At 37.7% G+C, this 25,094-nt stretch overlaps 1 protein-coding gene and 1 long non-coding RNA gene across 9 annotated transcripts in view; both read right to left on the bottom strand.

The window, feature by feature from the left end:
- Nucleotides 1-25,094, bottom strand: part of Atpalpha (sodium/potassium-transporting ATPase subunit alpha) — a 170,844-nt gene that overhangs the window by 14,570 nt on the left and 131,180 nt on the right. For 4 of the 8 annotated variants that reach the window (XM_076624108.1, XM_033339022.2, XM_033339025.2 and 1 more), the window contains exons 2-7: nucleotides 13,563-13,643; nucleotides 11,826-11,951; nucleotides 7,482-9,207; nucleotides 6,597-6,833; nucleotides 2,930-3,231; nucleotides 1,450-1,544 (exon numbers count right to left, since the gene is read on the bottom strand). In XM_076624108.1, the coding sequence (XP_076480223.1) occupies nucleotides 1,450-1,544; nucleotides 2,930-3,231; nucleotides 6,597-6,833; nucleotides 7,482-9,207; nucleotides 11,826-11,951; nucleotides 13,563-13,643 (2,567 nt within the window). Of the gene's footprint in view, nucleotides 1-1,449; nucleotides 1,545-2,552; nucleotides 2,648-2,929; nucleotides 3,232-6,596; nucleotides 6,834-7,481; nucleotides 9,208-11,825; nucleotides 11,952-13,562; nucleotides 13,644-25,094 lie in introns of all 8 variants that reach the window. The other 4 variants (XM_033339027.2, XM_033339028.2, XM_033339024.2 and 1 more) reach the window with 3 other exon arrangements.
- LOC143303570 (uncharacterized) lies at nucleotides 4,218-6,099 on the bottom strand. Its single transcript, XR_013060018.1, has 3 exons — nucleotides 5,860-6,099; nucleotides 4,867-5,026; nucleotides 4,218-4,736 (listed from the first exon to the last, which is right to left on the bottom strand). It is a non-coding gene; the product is annotated as an uncharacterized LOC143303570 (long non-coding RNA).

Here is a 25,094-nt window from a genome sequence, read left to right as displayed (position 1 = left end):
CGAGCAAACGTCACCGATCAAGATTCACAATCCAGCTTTGATAGATAGAGAATATATTAAAAGTTGAGAGTAGATAATAAAGCTCTATAGTGTGTGAATAATACCCAGTCACCAAAATGCCCTCATGTGTTTTTATACCTGCGTGCACCATTCTGTTACCTTGTTCGATCATTCGGTCATTTATCATCTCCTAGCGTGTCTGACAGTCCTTCGACCAAGGCATCGGAACAAATTAAACCCACAGCCTTTAGCGTTTCGACCAACAAACTTACAAAGCGAGGAAACGCAAGTAGGAGAAAAAAGATACGGAAACAAAAGAAAAATATAGAAAATTATATATATATATACGTATATACAAGAACCATGTACCAAAATTTCCTTATGTTCCTGTTTTATCTCAAAATACGCGTTCGTTCACGTGGAAGCTCGAGCGGGAAAGCTTTCTTTGTGACAGAAAAAGCGTTTTAGACAATCCTTCAGACAGTTATGCTTCTCTTCAAATGCGAAACGCAGGATTTTATCCATATTCCTTTTTTTTTTTTACTTTCTTTCTTTCAATGCGATGCGTTTAGTTGAAAAGTGGCATTCACTCGCGAAACAGCAACCGTTTGGTCGTTCACGTAGAAATTCGTTCAACAAACACAGTACAGTCAATTAATTCGACAAACTTTCCACAAAAAAAAAAAAAAAGGGAAAAAGAAACAGAGAATGGAACGTAAGACAAAGAAAATAAAGAGAAGAACTGAACACGAAGAACAGAATACAACATCGAACAATTCGTATGCACACGGACAAAAATCAGGCTAGGGATTAATTTGTAACACGAGAATCGTTGTCACCTCGTTCACAGTTCCTCGTGGTCTGCGCGTATGATCGGACAACGAGTTTATACGATTTTTTTTTTTTTTTTTTTGGGGCTAGAAACGTGTCGTGATATATCTCAGTGTCGTTATTTGTTTCTTTTTTTCTTCTTTCTTTCTTATAGTGTCCGAGAGTATATACGAGACAGAACTAGCTACTGTACAATAACGATAGGAATAATATAAGAGGTGTAACGACCAATAGATGGGCAATGGAGACTCTTCTGTGACCTGATTCCTGAAGTCAAAGTTTCATCGTATTTTCTTAGAAAAGATTTTCAATACCGCGTCACTTATTTCATTCTATTTTCAATTTATTTCGTCCTTTCAATTCTTAAGTAAATTTCATTTAAGAAAAAATTAACGATGTGATAATTCTTGTTAGATATATTTAACCGTATAAATGAATAAAGCTTCAAGAATCAAACAGATCACGTCACCGATTACTCTTTCTGACCATAAAAAGTATCAGTGGTGTAGTAGTAGTAATAGTAGTAAGTAGTAGTTGTAGTAGTAGTTGTAGTAGTAGTAGCAGTAGTAGTAGTTCATTTCTTTTTGTCAAGACTCGGTTATGTTGTTGATGTGTTACCTTTCGTTAACTAGCTTGTCAGTGAAGGGGTTTCGTGGATGTCGCTTCATAATATCGCTCTCTGCCTCCTCGTAGGCAAGTGAGATGGCTGGCACCTGACGTCATATTATCAACAGGCTCAGTAACAACGCCAATAGTTAGAACAATGATGAGTATCGTTTCTTGTTGACCCGCGATACAAGGATGCTGACTATCCTCGCTTTTTTTCAGATTCACGGATTCGAAAAGAAATATAAATAAAGAAAGAATCGATGCAAAAGTGGAGAACATTCTTTCTCCGTCATTTTCACAAAATTTCTATACACTCTTTGAGCAATTTTATGTTTGTTTTAACGGTTCGTGAGTTTCCCCGAAATACGGTTAGCTTCAAATTGCAATAATTATCTTCTAATTACAACGTGATCAGTCAGCATTCTTGCGACCAGTGAGTATCATACGATGAGAACGCAGAAAAGGTAAGCAAAAAATCAACTGAGAGAACCAAATCGATCGGAGCAATGAGGCAGGAAGTGCGAAGGGATGAAAAAGGATGTACTTCGGGATCGGTTTTCCCCCGGATCATCAATTCGATGATCTTGCAAAATTCCTTCGAGAATTTCTTCTTTCGTATCTGGCTCATCACATCGACTGTGCTTTCGCTGGAAAAACTTGATTATATCTGAAAGTACGAGTACCTTGATCCTAAATGAAACCTCTTCTATCTCTAAACTCACATCTAAATATATATAACACAAAACATAATAAAAAAATCTAGTCTCAACACAAATTTATCAAAGTTGGATCAAACAGAAATTAACGCGTCTCAAGATCTCAAACAGGATCAAGATTCTCGTGTTCCAACAATTTAACAGAGAGACAAATTATCTCGTATGTGCAGCGATTCCTCTGAAGATTGGTTTTCGCAAACATGGCCACCTAAATAAAAAGGGTACAATAACTGAAATCGATAAAAACTAGCTTCCATTCGTCAAAAGGATGTTCCTAGATGGTTGATCTGGCGATACTGCGATTACCGGAGCTCTAGCTTGTCCTAAACAATCGCACGAGTCTAACTCGATGTACTTCGAGAAGCTATCTTTCCCGCAAATTGAAAAATAAAAGACCTTTCGTTGACGAGGTTGTCTCGATAAGGATCACGAGGCCTTCTCTTCATGATATCCGATTCTGCATGCTCGTACGCCAAGGATATGGCTGGCACCTGGCAATTCATCGTTTTTAAACACACAATCAGCACGTATGGACTATTCCACGGACGAATGGAATCGATTATTCCAATGATAAATATTCAGACAATTACGTAATGCTGAAAATCTTCGATTAAGAATAGGCGAATGTCAACGACACCTCGATCGATTTCATCGGAATATGAAACTCGTCGAGGGGTCGCCGAATTCGATACGAAATCTTCGCTGTTTGCGTTTCGAGCATGTCTAACATGTGATAGAGATGATCGAAACGCGAATGGTAAAATGCGACTCACCATGTCCGTTCCCAAGTCGATGCAGAGAATAGTGACGGTACCAAGAGGCAGAGGAATGTCGCAAAGGATGAATGCCAGGAAAGGTGAGATCTCGGGGATGTTCGAGGTGAGGGTGTACGCGATGGATTTCTTCAGGTTGTCGAAGATCAGTCGACCCTCCTCGACACCGGTCACGATCGAGGCGAAGTTGTCATCGAGCAGAATCATGTCGGCTGCTTGCTTGGACACGTCAGAACCAGCGATACCCATGGCTACACCAATGTCGGCCTTCTTCAACGCAGGAGAATCGTTCACACCATCACCTGGAATTATTTAATAGATCCTAATGCAATTGCAAGTTAATCGAACGCCAAGTTGTATGTGAAATGATTCTGTAGGAATAGGAATATAATGCGAAGGTTTTCTTGTTGAGATGAAATGTTACAGATGGTAGGAGGGACAAAAAGAAGTTAGTTTAGAATTTTGTTGTTTTAGGAAAGTCAGAAATTCATTGAAACAAGGGAAATGGCATTTGTAGAATTAATTGGAAGAATTAGTAGGAGATTCAGTATAAGTACAACAGTGAGTATGGCAAAGGATTTCAAACGTTTGTTTGTTGCTCATTTAAATAATAATCCACGTATGGCTCAAGGAATTAACCGAGTCTAATACAGAAGATTATTGTTATATATATGCGAGGATTCATTAAGATTATTAACAAGTGTAATGTAGAATTTTCCGCATTATAAATCAAAAGAGGATTTGGTCAAGTGCAGCACAGGTAATAAACAAGCTGCAGTTCGCTACAGCAAAGGTAGAGACACATTACATACACGTGATATCATGTGTTACCGCATTACAGCACGTAATATCATAAGTAGGATTTATTTATTATTTTTGTATCACCTTATATGTTGAAAACCATTCAATAATACATCGTCTCTTGTGAATAATGGAATGTGAAACCTCAAGCAGGTAGCTCTTTCGATTAAGAGGAAGATATACAAAATCCTGCAGCATTTCTGATTCAGAATAGAACGCGTAGATCAATTTCGCTATAGGAAATAAATGCAAAGAAAGAACGTCTGTGAGAATATAGTCATTTAGTTAAATAATTAGAAGAACATCCTGGTTGATACAATATGTGTTTCAGAATGATTAAAGAAGAATTTGAATTTTTGCATGGTCTAATTGAAAATGATATAAAGAAAAGAGAATAAAAAGTTTCGTAGAAATATAAGCACTCGTGAAAGATTAGCAGTATGTTCAAGGTATACTTATAATAAAATTCAAGGTGTTCTTTCGTTAATTATTTTCATTAAAATGATTATTGATGTTACAGCCAATCATAACGTATATGAAGATTCTGGCCGAGAATGGGATGCTTGGTCAGGACAGAAATCTTGTTTCTGTTGATTTCGGATCTCTGCTTGTCATATTGCACTATTCAATGTGAATTTGATTTCACTTTACTCGTATCGTGGCAACTGTCCTGTCATTCTTGCCATACTTCAAAAGAACATATGAGTTTCTCTTTATTTCACATCTTCTATTACTACTAATGCTATTTATTATTTCTTCCGCCATACTTTTCAACACAGGCTTATGGCATTTATTGCTTTTTGTAATTTCTAATAATCCTATCCCTTCTGTGTTATCCGTAGAATTTTTTTTCTGATCTGGATTGAACTGATTTGGCTCCCGTCTGCATTTTCTATACTGCCCTGATCTTCGTCTGTATCAATCTCATTGTTTCCATTCATTTTCCTACTGAATTATATCATTTTCCGACATTTGCGATTCAGGTTCTCCTATGCTACTATGCGTTCTGAAACAAATTACACTAATATAACAAATATATATATAAGAATATAAAAGATACAAAATGAGAAAATAAGAAGAAACATTAATACTTGTTTTAAAACTTTACCAAGGAAGTAAGGTTTCGTTATGCTTACATTCTGGCACCCAGAAATGACAAAAGAGACGTTATTTGCCTGAACAGCCAATGCTCCCGCGGTATAATTTTCTTGGCAGCTTCGCCGCTTTTCTGCTTCACCGTTTGTCCCTCTTCTTTTCTGCGTATTTGGTTGAAATAATTTCTTCTTTTACTGTAAACTTTTGGTAATTCTCTTCAAAATATAATTCTTAATTACAAGTTAGGATTCGATACTGTCAGAGGAATAATAAAAGATGTTTGTAATTCTATATGGAAACCTTGAAGCCCAACTGCTCAGCCAACAAAGGAGTCCTTAAAAAATGTCCTACTAATTCAAAAATTCTGTAATTGCAATAATTCCACGGTACTTTTAGTTTCAGTTGATGCTAACTACAAGTTTCCATCATTTTTTGGAAGAAAACTAGAAACTAAACAGCTCAATGTTCCACGAGCATCTCTCCTATTGTGGAGAATGGCGAGGCTCAACTGTATTTCATTGTAGGAAACGATGCATCGATAGCAAATATCATTTGATATGAACGAAGCAAACAGGATTATTAATCGTAGGTCGTCGCGAGTCAGACGAGTTGCAGAAAATGCATTTGCTATTTTAACCGCTGGACAGTCTTTAGAAACCAGTTAGAAGCATAAGCAGAAGTGGCAGACAAAATCATATTGGTAGTGTGCTGCCTGTATCAAATGTGACAAGTTGGAGCCTGATGTTTTACCGAAATTTTACAACTGCTTGCTTCCCTACAAAGAATATGAGAATATAAATGAGACAAAATTTTACTCAAATAGCGTTTCGAATTCGCGAATATTTTAACGAATACTTGGACTCCTCCGATGGCACTGTACCGTGGCAGATAAACATGGTTCGTAGAGGAAGATTAGAAACAAAGGATTAACAAGTTTATAAAACACAATAGCAAACCAGCGTTATTTGAATTCATCTAGATTTTGTTTGTATAAATACGTAGAAATTTTAAATAATCACGATGTTTGTACTTACAAGATATTTTTAACTGTCGATCAAATTCTTCTCAAGCCTCTCGTAGTATCTTCTGATTCACGGAGGCGCAGGATTTTTCGTTAAATAACACTGTACGTTTCCTCGCACTTTCTATTAATAATTCCTCCATTGTCTGCCCTGCTCACGCGACATTAAAACTGCCAGACGTCGCGGAATTGATGTCTGCTTTTACACGCGACGATACGCGAAATGCCGTAAACAGCGTGGCGTGACGCTGACTTGTTTCCAACGGATTTAAAACGATGGAAATACACCGGTTCACACTTCTCGAACGTCACGTGAAATAACCCGTTGTTACGTGATTTCACGTGACGCGAAAGTAACGCGTTTCTACCTTAAGAGTCAGTGCACTCCAAAGAACTTAAAGAGGATTATTCAGAGAAATATTATAACGTAAGTTCATTCGGTTCAGGTATGAAGTTGTTTGAACTGATTGTTGCGTTCAAACTGATCAAATGGTTTGGTTAATACGTTACGTTCGAACTATCTAATCTATATTTTTATTTATTGTATATTCCTATGATTGGAGAAAGGAATATCTAGCAATGATCTATTCATAGACCCGGCAGAGATTGCTTTTGACAATAGAGCCATAGTGGTGGGATTGAATCGTTTGGATTTATGCGAAAATATCATGTTGGATTTGAAACAAACGTTCACAGTGATGGAAAATATTATTCACAGAAAAGGGTAAAGTATAAGATAAAATAGCGTACCAGTTACAGCGACGATAGCACCCATTCGTTGGCAGCCTTCGACGATGATGAGCTTCTGCTGTGGCGAGGTACGGGCGAACACAATTTCGGTGTGGTACCTGAGAATCTCGTCCAGTTGGTCGGAGTTCAGTTCCCTGAGTTCGGTTCCGTGGATAACGGCGGCTTTAGCCTCGCGAGGATTGACTTCGGATACCGGGATATTCAGCCGTTGAGCAATGTCCTCGACGGTCTCGTTACCTGATCAAAAATATCATTTTCAACCTAAGTATTTTCTTCTAAGAAAGCAAGGGTGCTCGGCGCTTCGAACTGATTTTCCAATAAATTTACGTAACTATCCACTCCCTTGGGAAGTGTAGAATCGAAATTACTTATCAGGTTCCTAACAGCTGCTGCGGATTTATGAATATTTTATAAGAAGGGACAGAGTCGAAGGGGAAATTCTCATTTGCATTCTTCTGCTTGACTACGCGGTATACCGAAACGATTTGGGAAACGAGGAGATTCGGATGTAAATGTGGCAATTTGATTAAATTTGGTTAAATAGTTTCGGTGGTTACTTTGCTTTAACTAAATTTTCGCTCCTTTCTAAGCGGAAGTAGATATCCAGTTACAGGTTCGACCAGAAAGAAATTGTATTTGCTTTTCATTACTGATGTTTCCACACCATAGTTATCAAACAATTGTTATATAGTATAATCCTCTACAGAAAATCTTCCTTCAAACGGTAGAATCTCCTAATAAAAATCTCCTCGACATAATCTGTAAAAAAACTCACTAAAAACAACTAAATAACTCCAACAGAATCTCCTCGATATAACCAATTGTAAAGGATGGATTAGAAGAAAAGTAAATAAATGAGAGAAAGGAACTACCAAGAAAACTGACCTTCAGAGATGATGCCGACAGATTTGGCAATGGCTTTGGCAGTGATCGGATGGTCACCGGTTACCATGATGACCTTGATGCCGGCGGAACGGCACTTGGCGACCGCGTCGGGCACCGCAGCCCTGGGCGGGTCGATCATAGACATCAGGCCAACGAAGCGGAGTCCATCAACCGGGAAGTTGGGGTCGTCGCAATTGAATTTGAAGCCGATCGGGAATTTGTCGGACGGCAGTATGAAGTCGCAGAAACCGAGTACACGTTCACCAAGGCCACCAAGCTCCAAGTAAGCGTTGTTGAAAGCCTCCTTCATCTCTTCGTCGAGTACCTTTTCCTTACCACCGATAAAGATAGTCGAGCAACGATCAAGAATTCTTTCTGGCGCACCCTTCATCACGAGAAGATGTCGAGGATCGTCTGGGTTGTCGGATTCGTGGATAGAAACTTGATACTTGTTGGTAGAGTTGAATGGAATCTCGCAGACTTTCTTGTTGCGTTTCCTAATGCCCATAACGTCACCAAGAGCAAGTTCCATACATTTCAACAGAGCAGCTTCCGAAGCATCGCCGTTCACCTCTCTCTTCAGGATAGGCTTGTCTTCCTGGCCACCTTTGAATTCGGCACGGTTGCACAGAGTAGCAATTTTCGCCAGAGCTTTGAATCCAGGGCTGGTACGATCGTATTGAAGTCCAGACTGATCCTCCGTCGTGTCAGCTTCGATGATCTGATTGTCGAACCACATGTGAGCAACGGTCATACGATTCTGCGTGAGTGTGCCAGTCTTGTCCGAGCAGATGGTCGATGTCGAGCCCAGGGTTTCTACTGCCTCCAAGTTCTTAACCAAGCAATTCTTCGACGCCATACGTTTGGCGGTCAACGTCAAGCACACGGTCACGGTCGCTAGCAAACCCTCCGGTACGTTAGCCACAATAATACCAATCAAGAAGATAACAGCGTCGAGCCAATGGTAACCAAGGATGAAGGCGATAAGGAAGAACGTAATACCAAGGAATACAGCTACGCCAGTGATCAGATGGATGAAATGGTGGATCTCCTTAGCGATCGGAGTTTCGCCGGTGTCAAGGCCGGACGCTAAACCAGCAATCCTTCCCATTACAGTTTGATCACCACAGCAGATCACAACACCCTTTGCGGTTCCTTCAACGGCATTCGTCGAGAAGAAAGCAAGATTTTTCGTTTCTAATGGATTTTCGTTCGTGAACTCTGGAGACCTAGACTGCGGCTCGGATTCACCGGTCAGAGAGCTGTTGTCCACCTTGAAGCCCCTCGATTCGATGATACGGATATCGGCCGGGATACGATCGCCGAATTTAACATCCACGACGTCTCCAAGTACCAGTTCTTCCGCTTTCAATGTCAGTTTCTCGCCTTCCCTAATTACAGTCGCGATCTGTGGTACCATGTTCTTGAACGATTCCATGATCTTGCTGGATTTACTCTCCTGGTAATACGAGAATATGCCTGTAACTATGACCACCGCCGCTAACACGATACCCAGGTACAGATTGTCGTCATTTGGATCCTCGCTGGTCGTTGCTTGAATCGAGTACGCGATAAAGCAGAGGATCGCGCCGATCCACAACAGTAACGCGAAACCACCGAACAGATTTTTACAGAATTTGACCCATTCGGGCGTTTGTTTCGGCGGGGTCAGCGAGTTTGGACCATCCCTTTCTAAATTCTCTTTTGCCTTCGCATGGCTGAGGCCCTGAAACAAAAATAGTTTATCGTTAGTTCATCATGTTTGCAGCATTATGTTCGATTTGTTAGAGTATTTCTTTGGTAAAGTTTGAGGTCTATTGCGATTTATAATTGTTGCCAAATCGAAGCAGTGTTATGATAGTTTGGATATTAAGTTCTCAAATACTGGATTATGGAGTTATGTGGATTATGAAGTTTGTTCTTTATTTTGAATTAGATTGCGATGTTCTGTAACTTCTTTCTATTTGTTGGTTATATAGTTCTTACTCTGTGTAAAATGAGTACAAGTACCGTTTACAGTTAGCATTCAGTCACTTTTTGATTATAGTCGCTCAAATTCTAATATTATCCCAATAGTTATATAATACTTTTAACGTAAAATTATAAGAATCTGAATTATCAATCATTATTGATACCCAAACTATTAATCGTTTTAGCAACGTCTATCTATTCGAACTCTCAATATTCCTCGAATATCTATTTTGTTCTTTCAACGAACATCATGGACCAACATCGTTCCCAAATTAATGTGCATAATCATAACGGTAGCAAGGACCGGAGAAATAACCATTGAAACCATTCTTCATTATCGTCCACAAAATCATAGTACGCAATGATTATATCCAGGATGGTATTAATTATTTGGACACATCAGTAACAGACTACATGCTCTCCAATCAGAAATTTTAACGACGAGTTAGATAATTTTAGTAGGTATTGAAATTTTGCTATAGCGATATATTAACACATATATGTACTACTTTTTTCTTTTTAATTTTTCAATCAACCCATTCACGTCTTGTGTTAACGATTGCAACGCGTTCCACAATTATCGGCCTCGCTAAATAAGGGACATCAGGAATTTCGTGTCAGCGATGATACTCGAGAGCTTTAAATAACCCGATCGATCGAGGCGCGCGACTCGGTCGCGGAGAAAGAAAGAAAGAGAACTCGGCTCGCGTCAGCACCAAGTAATTATTCTAAACTGGAACGCGATTCCAACGATTTTCTTTTTTTAAATCGTTTCACTTTTTCGTATTTTTTTTTTTACAATATTCTGTGAGAAGCAAAGGTGGATTCTTTCAATTTGCACACGTGTAACGTTACACCTCAAATACGATTCAGTGTAAATACTCACGAAATTCTCTAAATTGGTTAAAAGAACACGATTCCAAGGAGGTCTTTTTTAAATCATTTCACTTTTTCGTATTTCTTTTTTTACAATATTCTGTGAGAAGCAAAGGTGGATTCTTTCAATTTGCACACGTGTAACGTTACACCTCAAATACGATTCAGTGTAAATACTCACGAAATTTTCTAAATTGGTTGGAAGAACGCGATTCCAAGGATTTTTTTTCTTTTTAATTCATTTGACTCTCTCAAATTTTTTTAATAATATTTAATGAGAAGCAAAGATCGACTCTTTCAAATTCCACACGTGTAACGTTACATCTCAAATACTATTCAGTGTAAATACTCACGAAATTCTCTAAATTGGTTAGAAGAACGCGATTCCAAGGATTTTTTTTCTTTTTAATTCATTTGACTCTCCCAAATTTTTTTTTAATAATATTTAATGAGAAGCAAAGATCGACTTTTTCAAATTGCACACGTGTAACGTTACACCTCAAATACGATTCAGTGTAAATACTCACGAAATTCTCTAAATTGGTTGGAAGAACGCGATTCCAAGGATTTTTTTTTCTTTTTAATTCATTTGACTCTCCCAAATTTTTTTTTAATAATATTTAATGAGAAGCAAAGATCGACTCTTTCAAATTGCACACGTGTAACGTTACACCTCAAATACGATTCAGTGTAAATACTCACGAAATTCTCTAAATTGGTTAGAAGAACGTGATTCCAAGGATTTCTTTTTAAATCATTTCACTTTTTCGTATTTTTTTTTTACAATATTCTATGAGAAGCAAAGATGGACTCTTTCAAATTGCACACGTGTAACGTTACACCTCAAATACGATTCAGTGTAAATACTCACGAAATTCTCTAAATTGGTTAAAAGAACGCGATTCCAAGGAGGTCTTTTTTAAATCATTTCACTTTTTCGTATTTTTTTTTTACAATATTCTATGAGAAGCAAAGATGGACTCTTTCAAATTGCACACATGTAACGTTACACCTTAAATACGATTCAAAGCAAACACTCACAAAGTTCTCTAAATTGGCTAGAAGAATGCGATTCCAAGGTTTTTTTTTTAATTCATTTGACTCTCACATTTTTTTAATAATATTTAATGAGAAGCAAAGATGGACTCTTTCAAATTGCACACATGTAACGTTACATAGATCTCAAGTGCGATTCAAAGTAAACAGCCCTAAAATTTTCTCTGCCTCGGTTGACGATCTGAATAAATTTTCGAATTAAAATATTGATCGTTAGAACATTCAATTTTCTAAAGTCCATGCAGATTTTTATTTAATCAAACGACCAATGTATTGCTTTTCAGTAGAACTGGTCTTGACCTTTTTTTCTATGCAAACTATCAGAGAATGATTTCAAATAGGTTTCTGTTATAAGTCATTGATAAACGACATTTTTTTACGGAGAGGAAAAAGAAGGAGAAGAGTTGGTCGCGAAAGGGTTAAGAATGTGAATATACTTACGTTTTCGGGGTGCGTCTGAAATCTTTGATACAGTTCCTCGGGTGTAATTTTGTGGAAGTCAATGTCCAGCTCCTGCTTCAGGTCCTCTAAATTGTCCGTTCTCCGCTTTGGATTCTTCCGCCGCGACTGTTTTGCAAAAATAACATAGAACGGATTAATCGAAGAACAGAAAGTGAGTTAACGAGATATTAGGCGAAGCCCGTTTTATTTTCTCAAGTTTGGTGCTACGTTGAATCTAGGTGAACGCTATTAGCAATTGAGAGTAAAGCCAGTTTCTTAAGCTTGAAGTTATAAATACTTTGTTTAATATCCTACAATAAAAATAGGTTGGGAATATTATTTTTAACGAAGATGGTAAAAATATCGATTTTTTTTTGTATGAAAGAATTATAAGGAAAATAGCAAGAGAATACTCAATACTTTAATTAACGTTTCTGAGATTAGTTTAAGTTCCTAGAACATTGATATTTCACATTGATGATTTCACATTTAATTCTTGAAATCTCATAATACATTCATCAAATTAGTTAAAGCTTTCAGAATAAGTTTCTAACTAGAGAAATCAGAGAATCTTTTAATATTTCAAAACTATTTTATTTCAAAATTATGATAATACCACAATCTTCGTTAAAAGGAGAGTGTCCTTATCAAAGTATAAGGATCACCCTAAGAACACCCTTCACCATACAAAATTACTTTTCATTCCAACACCACTTCGCATAAGAAATATTTACAACACAATCTTTCAGATACAATAATTGATCGTATGATCGTTGACTACAAGATGTTTCGTTTCCACGATCATACAGAATCGTCAGGGGACCAGTTTCAACCCTTCATCCCTGATATCAGTCAATTGTCTTAAATAGAGTCGTTAAGATCCAGAAAGTAGGCGACAGACGAAATCCCAAAGAGAATATTCCTCAGCCACGAATCGTAATGTCACAGTAATATATAAATATATATATTAATTGTTAAATGGTACAAATTAATTATATACATTGTGTTAGTAGTCAGTGTCATAGCGAGTATTAAACAATACTGTGCAGAATACAGTAATATTCAAAAATCTCCAGCTCTATAGTCTTCTCATCTTATATTCGAAAATCCACACGTTGAACAAATTTCAATTAAATTTTAACTAATACCATGTGATCGTATAACAACTTGTCGTGCCATTTTCTTTTACCTACTACAGTTTTCTACCGATATTAGTTAAAATTTTCTTAGAACATGTCGTATCATTCTTGCGTTATAAAGCGAAAGACGCGTATAGCAGCTGAAAACTTTTGTACACCAGTGTATATAAAAAAGAATGCGTTAGTACCAGTCACCATAGAGAAAATAAGACTCCTCCCTTCGCAGAGGAACAGAGCAGAGACATTGATAAAAGTGTCTCGTTCGAAAAAGAATAGAAAGAGCAAAGATATGAAAGAGGTTTTAGAAGAAATTCTATGAAGGAATATTACGGAAGATTGTGTCGCGGATCTCCTGTGATTGTTAGAGTAGAATGACGAGGAAAATGGTTAGTAGAGAATGTCGAGGAAGAGAAAGATGTGACGGAGCATCTTTTGCAGAGAGAATTCCGAAGATTCGCGAAGAGAAAGAGAGTGATTGAAATAGAAACGAGGACAGAATTGGAAGATTCTGTCGTCGATGAAGCAAGCACCGGCGAAAATTGCCGGCGTAATACAAAAATGGAGAGCCACCGCGGACCGGAAGTCACGCAGTGAATACCTTGTACATCCCGTCGGCTGTTTTGTTGTCGTCGCGTATTTTCGGTAGCGTTGCGACCCTGTACGAGTCTGAGCGGCCATGCTGTAAAAAATGAGATGATAAAAAAAACATGAGATGAGAGCGAACGAAAAAAAATAAGGGAGAAAATTAACAGAGAAATAAAAATCGATGCTATACAATGACAAGTGAAAGATTCAATTAAACAAATAAATATTGCCATGACTCTTCGGTTGCGTCCAGTGTTCCTTGGTTCACGTGGCTGTAAAACTTCCTTTCGAACGTCTAACGAGCTTGAAAGGGCGAAATATTCAACGACAATGAAAAATATATATATTCGAAGGGGAGAAATATAAATGAAATAAAATTGATGGAATATAAGAAGCGCGGATTAATCGTTTCACTTTCGATTTTTAATTAAACGATACTTGAGAATTTTCTAATTTCACGTAATTTAATTGAACGCGATCCTTCAACACCAAGCACTCTCTAATTTTACGATAAACTTCAATTGCAAGCCCCAACATTCCATCTTCCTTTGAAGCTTCGAAGCTTTGATGCGTCCAGCTTCTTATTTCCACGATCGTCTAACAGTTCTTAGAATAATATTCTCCAAAAATAAACCGAATAGCCCAGTGGACGACTTTTGGTTCTATATTGCGTTTAGATCGCACGATCGGCGAAGTCGACCATGAGAACATGCAGAAGCGCAACGTGTTAGGCTTTTGGAAACACGTGGGCACAGTGGGCAGCGTGAATCGATTACACGAGGCCACGGTGCAGCCGCGAGCCTAATTTTCAAGAGCGACCTCGGCTGGCTGGTGTTTGAGTAACGACTACTTCCGGTACCGGTTTAACGAAGGCGTGTCACTGAAAATCGCCCGGTTCCCGGATCGTTTCGATCCTTGAACGAATAACTCGCGATGTAAATCACGATTTCTATTGTGAAGGACGCTATTGTTCATCCGTTCGACGTCCATCCATGTTTTTCTTGTACAGTTTTATAAACTGAAGGACGACGCTGAATCGACGAGTCTTGCGACTATTATAGTGATTTGTTAATCGAGTCATGAATGAAAAGTAAATCGATCTTTATTCTTCTATACATAGGTAAATACGATATAATTTATTTTCATTCGAGATAAAACGATATATCGGAGTAGGAGAAGTGGGAAATCACGTTTACGTAAATTTGGAAACATCCAATTCGAAGTTTCACATTTATTCGTTAATTCTTTACGAATTCATTAGTTTTCGGGAAGATGAAATCTGCACGCTTTTTCATAAATAAATCAAATTCCACGTATTAAGTGCATTCTGTATATTTTCGGAGTTTTTCATTAATTGTCGAAAGTAACGACAGTTCGATCGTTACGTACGAAGCTTTATTCGTTTTAATCGAAATATCAAAGGGAAACGTATACACCGATACGTTGTGTAATGAAAATTACCAGCATATTTATATAAAATTATTATATACGTTTATGAAAGCATCGAATTGAATGGTGCAGCGTGTTCGTAAAGTATTCGATAATTGAAATATTTCTATTGAAAGTAATATCAAGTTTGCGATAAATTGAGAACGAATGAAGTGAAGAATAAAGCTCCTTTCGATCTACCGAATAAACGCAAACGATTCCCTGTTATTTCCCCGTGTCTGGGGTATTTAAATCGAAGGGTGTGGTTTTATGGAGGTGAACGACTTCAGGGAAACATTCGACGACCATTTGCAGAGGAATGTTTGCCATGATATCTGCCCGTGAATTGGCGTAATCTCGTTTTCTCGAATGTTTGAGCGCATACAAATGACGTACTCTAACGCGGGCATCGATAAAACGTTTCACAAAGGGATGGTATTTCTATGGTTCAAGCCTTAGAAAGTAGACGACAGATCAGAAATTCGTAAGGGTCGCACCCCTAGTCTTTCGACAAAGAAGATACTGAAACGTGATTGATCGATTGACCTACAATTACTACTACTTATACTCATCAACATAAAAAAAGGCGAATTCTTTGATATTTAGTTTTGCTCTTTATACCGTTGGACAAAATTTCGTACCTCGGTCGTTAGTTTTGTATACCAATCCTTAACTTTCTGTATTTAGTCTTAACCCTGTATTTTAATTTCCAATTTTCTGCATTTTTAGTTCCATATTCTCGTTTTAAATGTTCTATTCTCTTACATTTGTACTTTGATCGGTGATTACTCGTGCCTTAATTTTGCATTTTAATTCTTAATTTGTTGTGCGAGAAGTGTCGTCCTTTTACAGACACGTCTTTATACAAACGTGAAACCTAATCTGTCTAACGTTGTGATCTTTATTTTGACAGAACAAAATGGACCATAATTCGACAAAATAATATAAAACGAAAAACGCTGTGCATCCATTATTTCCTTATAAAACGAAAGAAACTTCTCGGACGACCTAATGTATTCTAATACTTAATTCTGCGTACCCTGAATTTCGCACTTAAATTTCTCGTGTCCTGTATTTTTAATTTCGCTTTTATTAATTTCACTGTTTAATTTTGTATTCTAATTTTCAATTTTCTGCATTTTTAATCCTGCGCTCACTAGTTCCCAGTTCCTTTCTCTATCTTTAGTTCTGTACGTCTGCTTATTTATTTTGACAACGTTATATGTATATATATTTATATTTATTATATATATATATATATCGGGAGTTGGAAAAAAACTGCGAACAGGGAACTGCGTAAAGTTTCGCGAGATACATCGGACAGGATGGCTGTACGCGCCGTGTATCGATCGGTCGGTGCATGTGCGCGCGCGATGCGATAATTGTCACTCGTTGCAGGAGAAGATTTTGCCTAGCCGCAGTGCAGTAAATTGTCTCGACCTCTCGTCGACTCGGAACGGTGATTGCAATACCGAACGTGTCGCGGAAATAAGCGAAATAGATTGGCGCGTAGCCAGTGGTTCTCGACGCTCGCGGAATTCTGTTCCAGTCGGTCGATAGATCGTGAGTCAAATCGAAAATGTTTTTCCTACGATCTGTTGCAGTTAGATTTAAAAGCACATAACAGAAACAACCAACACTATCATCGTATGAAAGTTATCAAAATCCTTGGAACTCTGAGAATTCCATAGCACTGCACCATCTTCTGATCCAACCACTTCGATCCTTCTCGAATCTTCTCAATCTCTAAACACAACTTCGTCTTTCTTGCAATCTGAATGCCACGGTTGGTGGTAAAAATAAGCGAAGAAAAATAGTAGAAACAGCGATGGCAAAAACGTAAATGATAATTTCAACTATTTCCCGTAAATAATCTACGCGGACACTATGAGGATTGGCGGATTTTTCTGTGCTTATGGGAAACTCGAAAGCGGAAGAAAACGAGCAGAAATAATTCAGAAAAATGTACGAAATATCCAAAGCAGCTAATAGTCCTTGCAATATTATTTGGTAGATAAAACAATTTTCTACACTTCCATTTCTTTCTAATCGCATTCATAAAATCGCGTATTACAAAAATACGCACTCCACTAAGCGTATACGTATTCGTTAAATTAACTCGAGCGTTTTATCGATACCTGGTTCTACTATCTGTCTATTTATCTTTCTTCCCTACCGTATAAGTAAATTGAAAGATACCGGAAGATCGATTTTACTTTATCAATTCCCACGTTACTAGCGCTGTTGGCGAAAAAGGAAGGGAAGAACTGCGAGGAAACGTGGTCGAAAAACAGGACGGATCGAAGGCGAGCGGACGTAGTTGGTGACGAATGCTCAGCCTCTCTCTATTGATCCAAATGATACAGACACAAAGGTACGCGGCGGCTGTTCGTCAACGATTTTAACGAGCGGTGTGTGTCGACGGCAACTCTCGTTCCGTCGAAATAAATTGCCAGCGGCGTGCGCTGTCATGCCCTCCTGGATCCTCTCTATGACCGATATTTTAATGGCTCGCTTCAACAGGATTTTAGTTTCGAGCCATGCTTGCCCTTCCACGGTTAAATGTCCCGTGAACTCTGACACGAGTTTCCGTACACATCGTTACAGGCTCGTGAAACATAACTTTTATCGAACATACGAAAAATGTGAAAAAGTTTCTTTCGTTTTGTGAGATGATAATAGACGAACAATAATTTCTGTTTTATGTCTATTATGTCTATTATTTCCTTATGAAACGAAAGAACAACTTTTCGAACAACCTAATATATACGCGTATGGGCTACTCATAGAAAAGGTTGCAAGTGATTCTGTGTAACTGTAGTTTATCGCGGCGGTTGATTTTGTGAGCATCAGCGCGTCGGTGATAGAGTTTGCGCATCCCTATACGTTCATGGGAATGTGAGAAAGTGCAAAATTGCACAGAATGTACATAATATGGAGACGTATGTGAAATATTCAAGGTATTAGATTGTCCAAAAAGTGTTTTTATTTTACAGACACGTCTGTTACAACGATGCATCTTTATACAAACATGAAACCTAATCTGTCGAACGTTGTGGTCTTTATTTTGACAGAACAAAATGGACCATAATTCGACAAAATAATATAAAACGAAAAACGCTGTGCATCCATTATTTCCTTATAAAACGAAAGAAACTTTTCGGACGACCTAATACGTACAGCTTTTTATAATGTCCGATGTAATTTTCTACGAAGGCTATACCTTTTTTTAAAAATTATATTCGCAAAAATATGAATTTGCATAAAGATACACAGTGTAACGACGAATATACGACAAGCGGAAGTCTTAAATCAATGTGTTTACTGGAACATTGTACGCGTTCGCGGTCTCTTTGTGTCGTCGATAGAAATCAGAGTTAAATCTCTTTTGAAGAGTGGTCGAGAAGTAGCCAAGATTTGTACGAGTTTCAAGATAAACAATTTTCCATTGAAAAGTATTTTCCTATACGACGATGTTGTTCATTGGGATTCTTGTGACATTTATTTACGTAACGCTCATGTTTATTCTCCTACCATCTAATATTTTGATATTGTAAGTTCCTGGTTTTTTTCTCCAATCTTCTCTTCGATCTGCTGTCTGTGGTAATTAAAGATACCTGGTTAATTGTTTATAAGAAAAGACCGATCTCTATTCTTTTGCTCGACACTGTAATGATTTTACCAGTAGTGTAAGATATACGCGTTGAGATGTTGAAGGTCTAAAAGATTAAAGGTTTGTGAATATTGGAGATGATTGAAGCGCATACCACGTGTCTGACCTTACGAGGCCTGATTCTACTTATCTTCAAGAAGCACATTTCCGTTCACCGTCACAACGTTCCATGAATCTGTCCCTGTCCCTTGAGAGTATCCTATCGTATCTCTTATTAATAATGTCAGTTACGGTTGTCAATATTGTCATGCATGTCTAATGCAAAGCTAATCGTCGATAGCTAACAATCATCCGTTTCATCTAATCAAAGCTCCATGCTCAATAACTTCACATCGATATATTGATTCTCAGATATAACTCAGTGTTGGCTGAATCATTGTGCTCCAAATGTCCAACGTCTACTGTCAAATATATTTACTGTCCACTACATATTCGCTCCGTAAAGAGAAAAGAAATATTGACGACATAGAAATACAACGTCGTTGTCGATTCTTCCATCGATTAGAAGATTACAGAGGAATCTTATATCTTATTATAACTTATGCTCACGTATGTTCTTTTGAGAAGAATAAAAACATTTTTATCTTTTAATTGATAGCGAGTAATTTCTAGAAAGAGGTACTTTCAGAAGAAACTTCAATTTGTTTCAGCGTCCAACGATATATTTGTAACATATGTAAATTGCAAGCAAATTGTTCATCAGATTCAAAATATCAGTAACCTACATTATAGATGATCTTTCCCGCTAATTTCACTCTCAATGATTCACATGAGAAAATAGAAACTAAGCTTCCAGATGAAGAATTAGGCGAAGAAAACTAATCCTCAGCAATATCCTCGTAAACATAGAAAGTAATTTAACTCCGAACATCTACATAATCCACGACTAACTCAGCCTTGTATGTAATTAGATAAGTAGATATTACGTAATAATTAACGATAATCAAGTATATCACAATAAAATTCATACAACTTTTCCAAAACTTCAACCATATTAATTTTTACTCTTCAACACAAAAGGATGAAACAAACATTTTGCCAAATTATCGTCAGCCTGACCGAGCCATCGACGACGATAACGATGCACAATTTTCTATATGGCCCTGTACCATCCCTCTACATGCGTAGACATTTGTATTCCATGTATGTGTGTTTCACACCATGGCGGAGGTGCGTACGTAACGAAATTGCATAATCGAGCTTCCTCAATGACGGGAACGCCGTGTGACGATCAACGAGAGATAATAACGTCGCGGAGAATTGTCGCGTTTACGCTCGCGAGCGCGTCGCGTCGGTGTCGCGCGTAACAAAATTACGCTTTTTACGAGCGGTAGATGACGCTGGGCCCTGACTTGTACGCTTGGCCCCGACTTCTTCTACACGCTTGGCATTTTTATCTAATCGTGAACGCATTCCAACGAATACGTCGGCTGACGTATTTAATTCAGCCACACGCTGCAATATTAAATTACATGCCACGAATTATTCAGCCGGTTAACATAGCCAGACTTGAGACTATAAATTTCTCGCGGATCGTTGTCGCATTTTTACGTGCGAATCTCTTCATTCAAATCATCGTCGTTCCTTCCTTTTCCTCTCTGCCCCTCCGAGAGGCTCTTAGATCTTCTGGTCGCGTGTCGAACGACAGCGATCTCAAATTTGTTAATTTCGATGATAGAGAAAATAAAGTAAGATCCTGTTTGCTCGAATATCCGCCCCTTCCTGTTTCCTCCTTTCGTTGAATAAGAAATGATCGGTTTTTCAAGGGACGTTTATATCTGTCGCAGTTAGAAGCTTCTGCACAGCGTGGAAGTCTATCAAAGTCTGCGGATTTATATCTTTCTTTAGTATCGAAGGTTATACCGATTATTTCCAATAAGTTTAATAACATGCTGCAATAATATTTACAGACAGTTATGCCACCACGAATGTTTACTATGATCTAAGATATACCGATTGATCACGTGGACACGAGGAAACATTTGATATCCAGATAATATCGCGCGGTTTTATATAGCTTTAATTAACGTATCCGAGGAATAAATCAGCGACTATCGTCTCACAGAATGATTCATAAATTAGCCGTCGACTCTCCAAAGAGTCCTCAACTACTTGTAAAACATTCATCAAACTCTATCACTATGAAATAATCCCTCTCGAAGTATCGAAAATCTCTGGAAAATCAGGACTCAACTTAAAGCAAACTAAATGAAAGAAATGCTAGATTAGACCCAGCTATTTAGACGAAGCAGAGGAATCGTGGCAAAAATAACAACTCGAATAGAATGTTGATTCCCTAAAAAAGGTTCCTTAAAAAATATTCCTTAAAAAATAAATACGATAGGAGATAACGAACCAGTGAACACTGAAATATCAAAAATCTTCATCGGTCTCGAATCTAATTGAAAGCAAATTAAATGAAACGAGTCGAAGTCAAACGATTTGGAGGAAATTCACGGAACGCCCGACAAAGATTAGAGATTTCAAATTAAAAATTTCTCAACGCACACGTACGCTCGAAAATAGTCATCGAGATGGAACTGCGCTAACGAGGACAAGCGCAGAAACAGCCGAATCGATGAAGGTAAAAAAATTGGGATTTAAATGGTCCCGTGGCATCCATGAAAATCCTAATCGATGTACAAACGTTCGACGTAGATCGATCTAATCCGCAGGCTACGATAAAGTTCGCAGAATGCGAATGCTGATCGACCTTATACAAATTGCTGATCGTTAGCAAATGCGCGCGAGCACGTACTTTCCGGACCAGTCGTATACATAACGAGAGAGATTAGCGCGTAGGGACCGGAAGTGGTTGTCGAGCAGGAAAGCGTCGCGATAAAAGACACGATGAATCGACTCGTAATATTCCAATAGATGGATGTTTGAAGCTGAAGTAAATTGAATCGTTATTCATTTGTTTTTATATTGTTGTAAGATCGCATCTCGCTGTGGCTGCGTTGAAAAAAGAAGCCACGACGGATGTAGAGAATTTGATGTAAATGTGATGCATTTATTATTCTATTAATGTTTTATTATTATTATTTCAAAGTTATAATTATCACTAATTGTTTATTACGCGATTGCATTTCATTTTTGACGCGTTAAAACAGCTACGTTCAATGTACAGAATTTACCGTGACAGTGATGCATTTATTATGCTGTCATTATTATTTATTAGACATCGCAAGGTTACATTTCATTCTTGACGCGATAAAAAGAAGCTACGAACGATGTACGGAATTTTATGTAACAACGACGAATTTATTTTATCATACGATTTATTAATTTGTTCAATTTGATTTAAATAATGTGATAATTAATATTCCGTTAAATCTACTGTCGTCGCTTCGAGTATCATTTTCGCGGCTGTTTTCAAAACTTAGCGAGTTATTGCCTCTGTAATTGTACGTAGTGTCCCCTGAAAGCCTGTTCTTGGAACAATATTATGGTAATTGAAATGGTCATAGTCCTCGACTAATGCAAAGTAACAAATAAAATTGCATCAAAATAATTTAGTGGAAGCTTACGTTTTTATGAAATAAATTTCTTTTAAACAATTTACAGAAAGAAAAGTGCAAATATTCTATCGTAATTTTAGTGACGCTTTAAATTTTCTCGCAGTGTAGGATACGTTGAAGATAATTGTGTGCAGTTGGAAAGTTCGTACATGGTATGTTGGACGTTGTCTGTACAGCAGTCTATTATGTTGTGGTCATTAGTTGGAATATATAGGCTAAGCGAACAGTGGAGCTCTGCAGGGCTCCCAAATGATTATCTATCCGAGCTTCGAACACATTTAGTGTACATAGATCAACGAGGTCGCTGTTGTAACGCAACGTTGTCCAGAGAAGACGTAATGTAACGTGAAATTGATGAAAAACAATGCAACATGAAATTGCAAAAGTATTACATAAAATATATTCTGAAACCGATACGAACAATCATTCTGCTTGTCTATTCAATGCAACAATCTCTATGCGATCTATTGATCTTGATGATAACACAGGTAGGATTTGCACGTAGCCATTTTCACTCTGCTATTTATTACCTGAATCAATAACTGTACCATCTAAAAATACTTTTGTACAGTTATAAAAGTCTGCCGTGATAGAAATAAATATGTTCGAGTTTATAGAATCCACTTGAAAGATACGGATACGTGGCAAATATTTTTCACGTATCTTATTATTACGAATTATTAACGTTTGTATCGCTTTGAAGCTACAAATAATCTTTCAAATTCTAACGACTATACTTTTGATACATTGAAGAGATAAGACGTACATTAATTGTTCATTTCAGCTTGCAGACATGCTCTCGCCAAATATCTAAAACAAATGCTCGAAACGTTAACCCGACCAGCATCCCCTGTTTGTACAAAATAAACTCGTCGCGATTTTATTTTGCTTTCATTTCTATCCTCATCGACGAATGCACTGCTTTTTCCAGAGACATACTTTTTCCTCGAGCAACCTTTAGGACGAACTTTCATCTCCAGTTACTTTTTAGAATAACTTTTCGACGTTGTACGTGTCACAGATCTATCCATCGAACGATGAAATATTACGACGATGAATTTTTATTGAAATAAGATTTTAGGAAATTTCACAGCAAAGTTAACGCGGACTAAAAGTGACTACTAGAATTAATATCTAAAATGAGGGAAAGTAATTCGCTGAGAAGTTATATTGGTCGACTCTATGAGTTAAGATTCGTAGGATAATGGCAATGACGAATATTATTTTCCCAAACATTCCTTCGAAATTCTTTATGCTGTCTCTTTAGAAGTAGATCTGCGAAAATAAAATCTCTTTTTTGACAACGTTGAATATCGATTACGTATCGGAATAACGTGAAGTTTATCGTGTTTATGTATGTAGATTTATAAATACAAAGACGTAAAGAATGTAATAAAATACATGAAAATATATAAAATATTCAAATGAATGCGAATGTTGCAATATCTAACACGCGAAGGAAATCAAAACTATCCTTTTAGGTACGTTAATAAAAACTTGAATTTGCATAAACGTCTACGCTAATAAATCAATGTGTTAATCCACCATTGATGATTTCGTAAGGTAGAGTCGATCAATTTGGCTTCTTAGAGGCTGGAATATAAAAAAGAGCGGAGAACCTCGAGCAAGATGGATCTCTCGCAGTCTTTCGAAAAGAAGGCACGTTAGAAGCTCGCTGAACGAGAGACAAAGAAACAAAGTAAGCGAACGACCACGCCGGGGACCGTAATCGTCGAATTAAGGTCGAGGGTACGGGGGCTTTTATTGAGAAGAAAGCGTATCTGGGGATCGCAATTACTTGCCAGAAACGGGGGACGCTCTTGCGATTAGCGCGGTCAGGATCGACGAATTTTCTGCTGTGAATTGCACAGATAAGAATGTAACAAATGTCTTCGATTAGTAAAAAAGTTTCAGTCAGTTTCGATAAATAATTAATAAATAGATTTAGAATTTATTTTCTTTTTTTTTCTTTTTTAGAATTGAATATCGATCATGTAACAATCTAATGAAATCAAGAAATTAACAACAATCAGAGTAGATTAATTCATGGGTGAATTTTTCGTCAAAGGATTACGTTACAGTAGAACACGGAATTGCAATGAAATTAAGAAATTAACAAAAAGTGGAGTTGATTAGATCGATTTTTTAGCAGGCTCGCACTATACATAGCACACGAGACTGCAATGAAATTAAAAAATTAGAGGAAAAATGCAGTCGATCAATTTGTTTTCCCGAGGCTCATATTACACGCGGCAGTACATGAAACTGTAACGAAATTAAGAAATTAGCAAAAACGAATTAATCAATTTGCTATCCCGAGAGACTCGTGTTATATGCTACACATACACTACACGCACTACATGGAATCGTTTAATAAAAGGTGTCTGGAAATGTTTGAATGGAGTTTTCACGAACCTGTGTACCGCAAAGTACACAACCGCAAACAACTTGCATTGTGAACTAAGAAAAACAATGGCCAAATAAACAATAAACGAAAGACAAACGCGAGCAAGAACTGAAACAACGGAAAAGCAACGGCGTTTGTAAATTGCGACAGCTGTAGAAATTAGTTTGTACGTTGGAAAGGGGTGGATTTCACCCTTTGGAGAGCCTCAAGTTCGTTCTCGCTTGTCACAGACGTTCGACCCACGAATTTCATCGTGACAGACGCCACAAAACCGAGTTTAATCGAGTTGCATAACCGTCTCTCTTCGTCCTCCACTCGCCCCACCCCTTCAAAAGGGGCGGAAAATGGGTGGAACCGGAAGAGCTCGAAGGGATGCAACGGATTGACTTGAAATTCTAACAGAGTCAGCCCGTGCTTAACCCAATTCGATCTTCGTCGAGGACTTGACTTGGTCGGAACCAGAGAAGGGTGGAGTTCTCACGATACCGTGGTACTAACGAGGGTGGCGCGGGCTGA

Source organism: Bombus vancouverensis, chromosome 14, assembly GCF_051014615.1.
Source record: "Bombus vancouverensis nearcticus chromosome 14, iyBomVanc1_principal, whole genome shotgun sequence".
NCBI lineage: Eukaryota > Metazoa > Arthropoda > Insecta > Hymenoptera > Apidae > Bombus > Bombus vancouverensis.
Note: the sequence above shows the minus strand (reverse complement) of the source record. Positions and strands in the feature narration are given on the sequence as shown.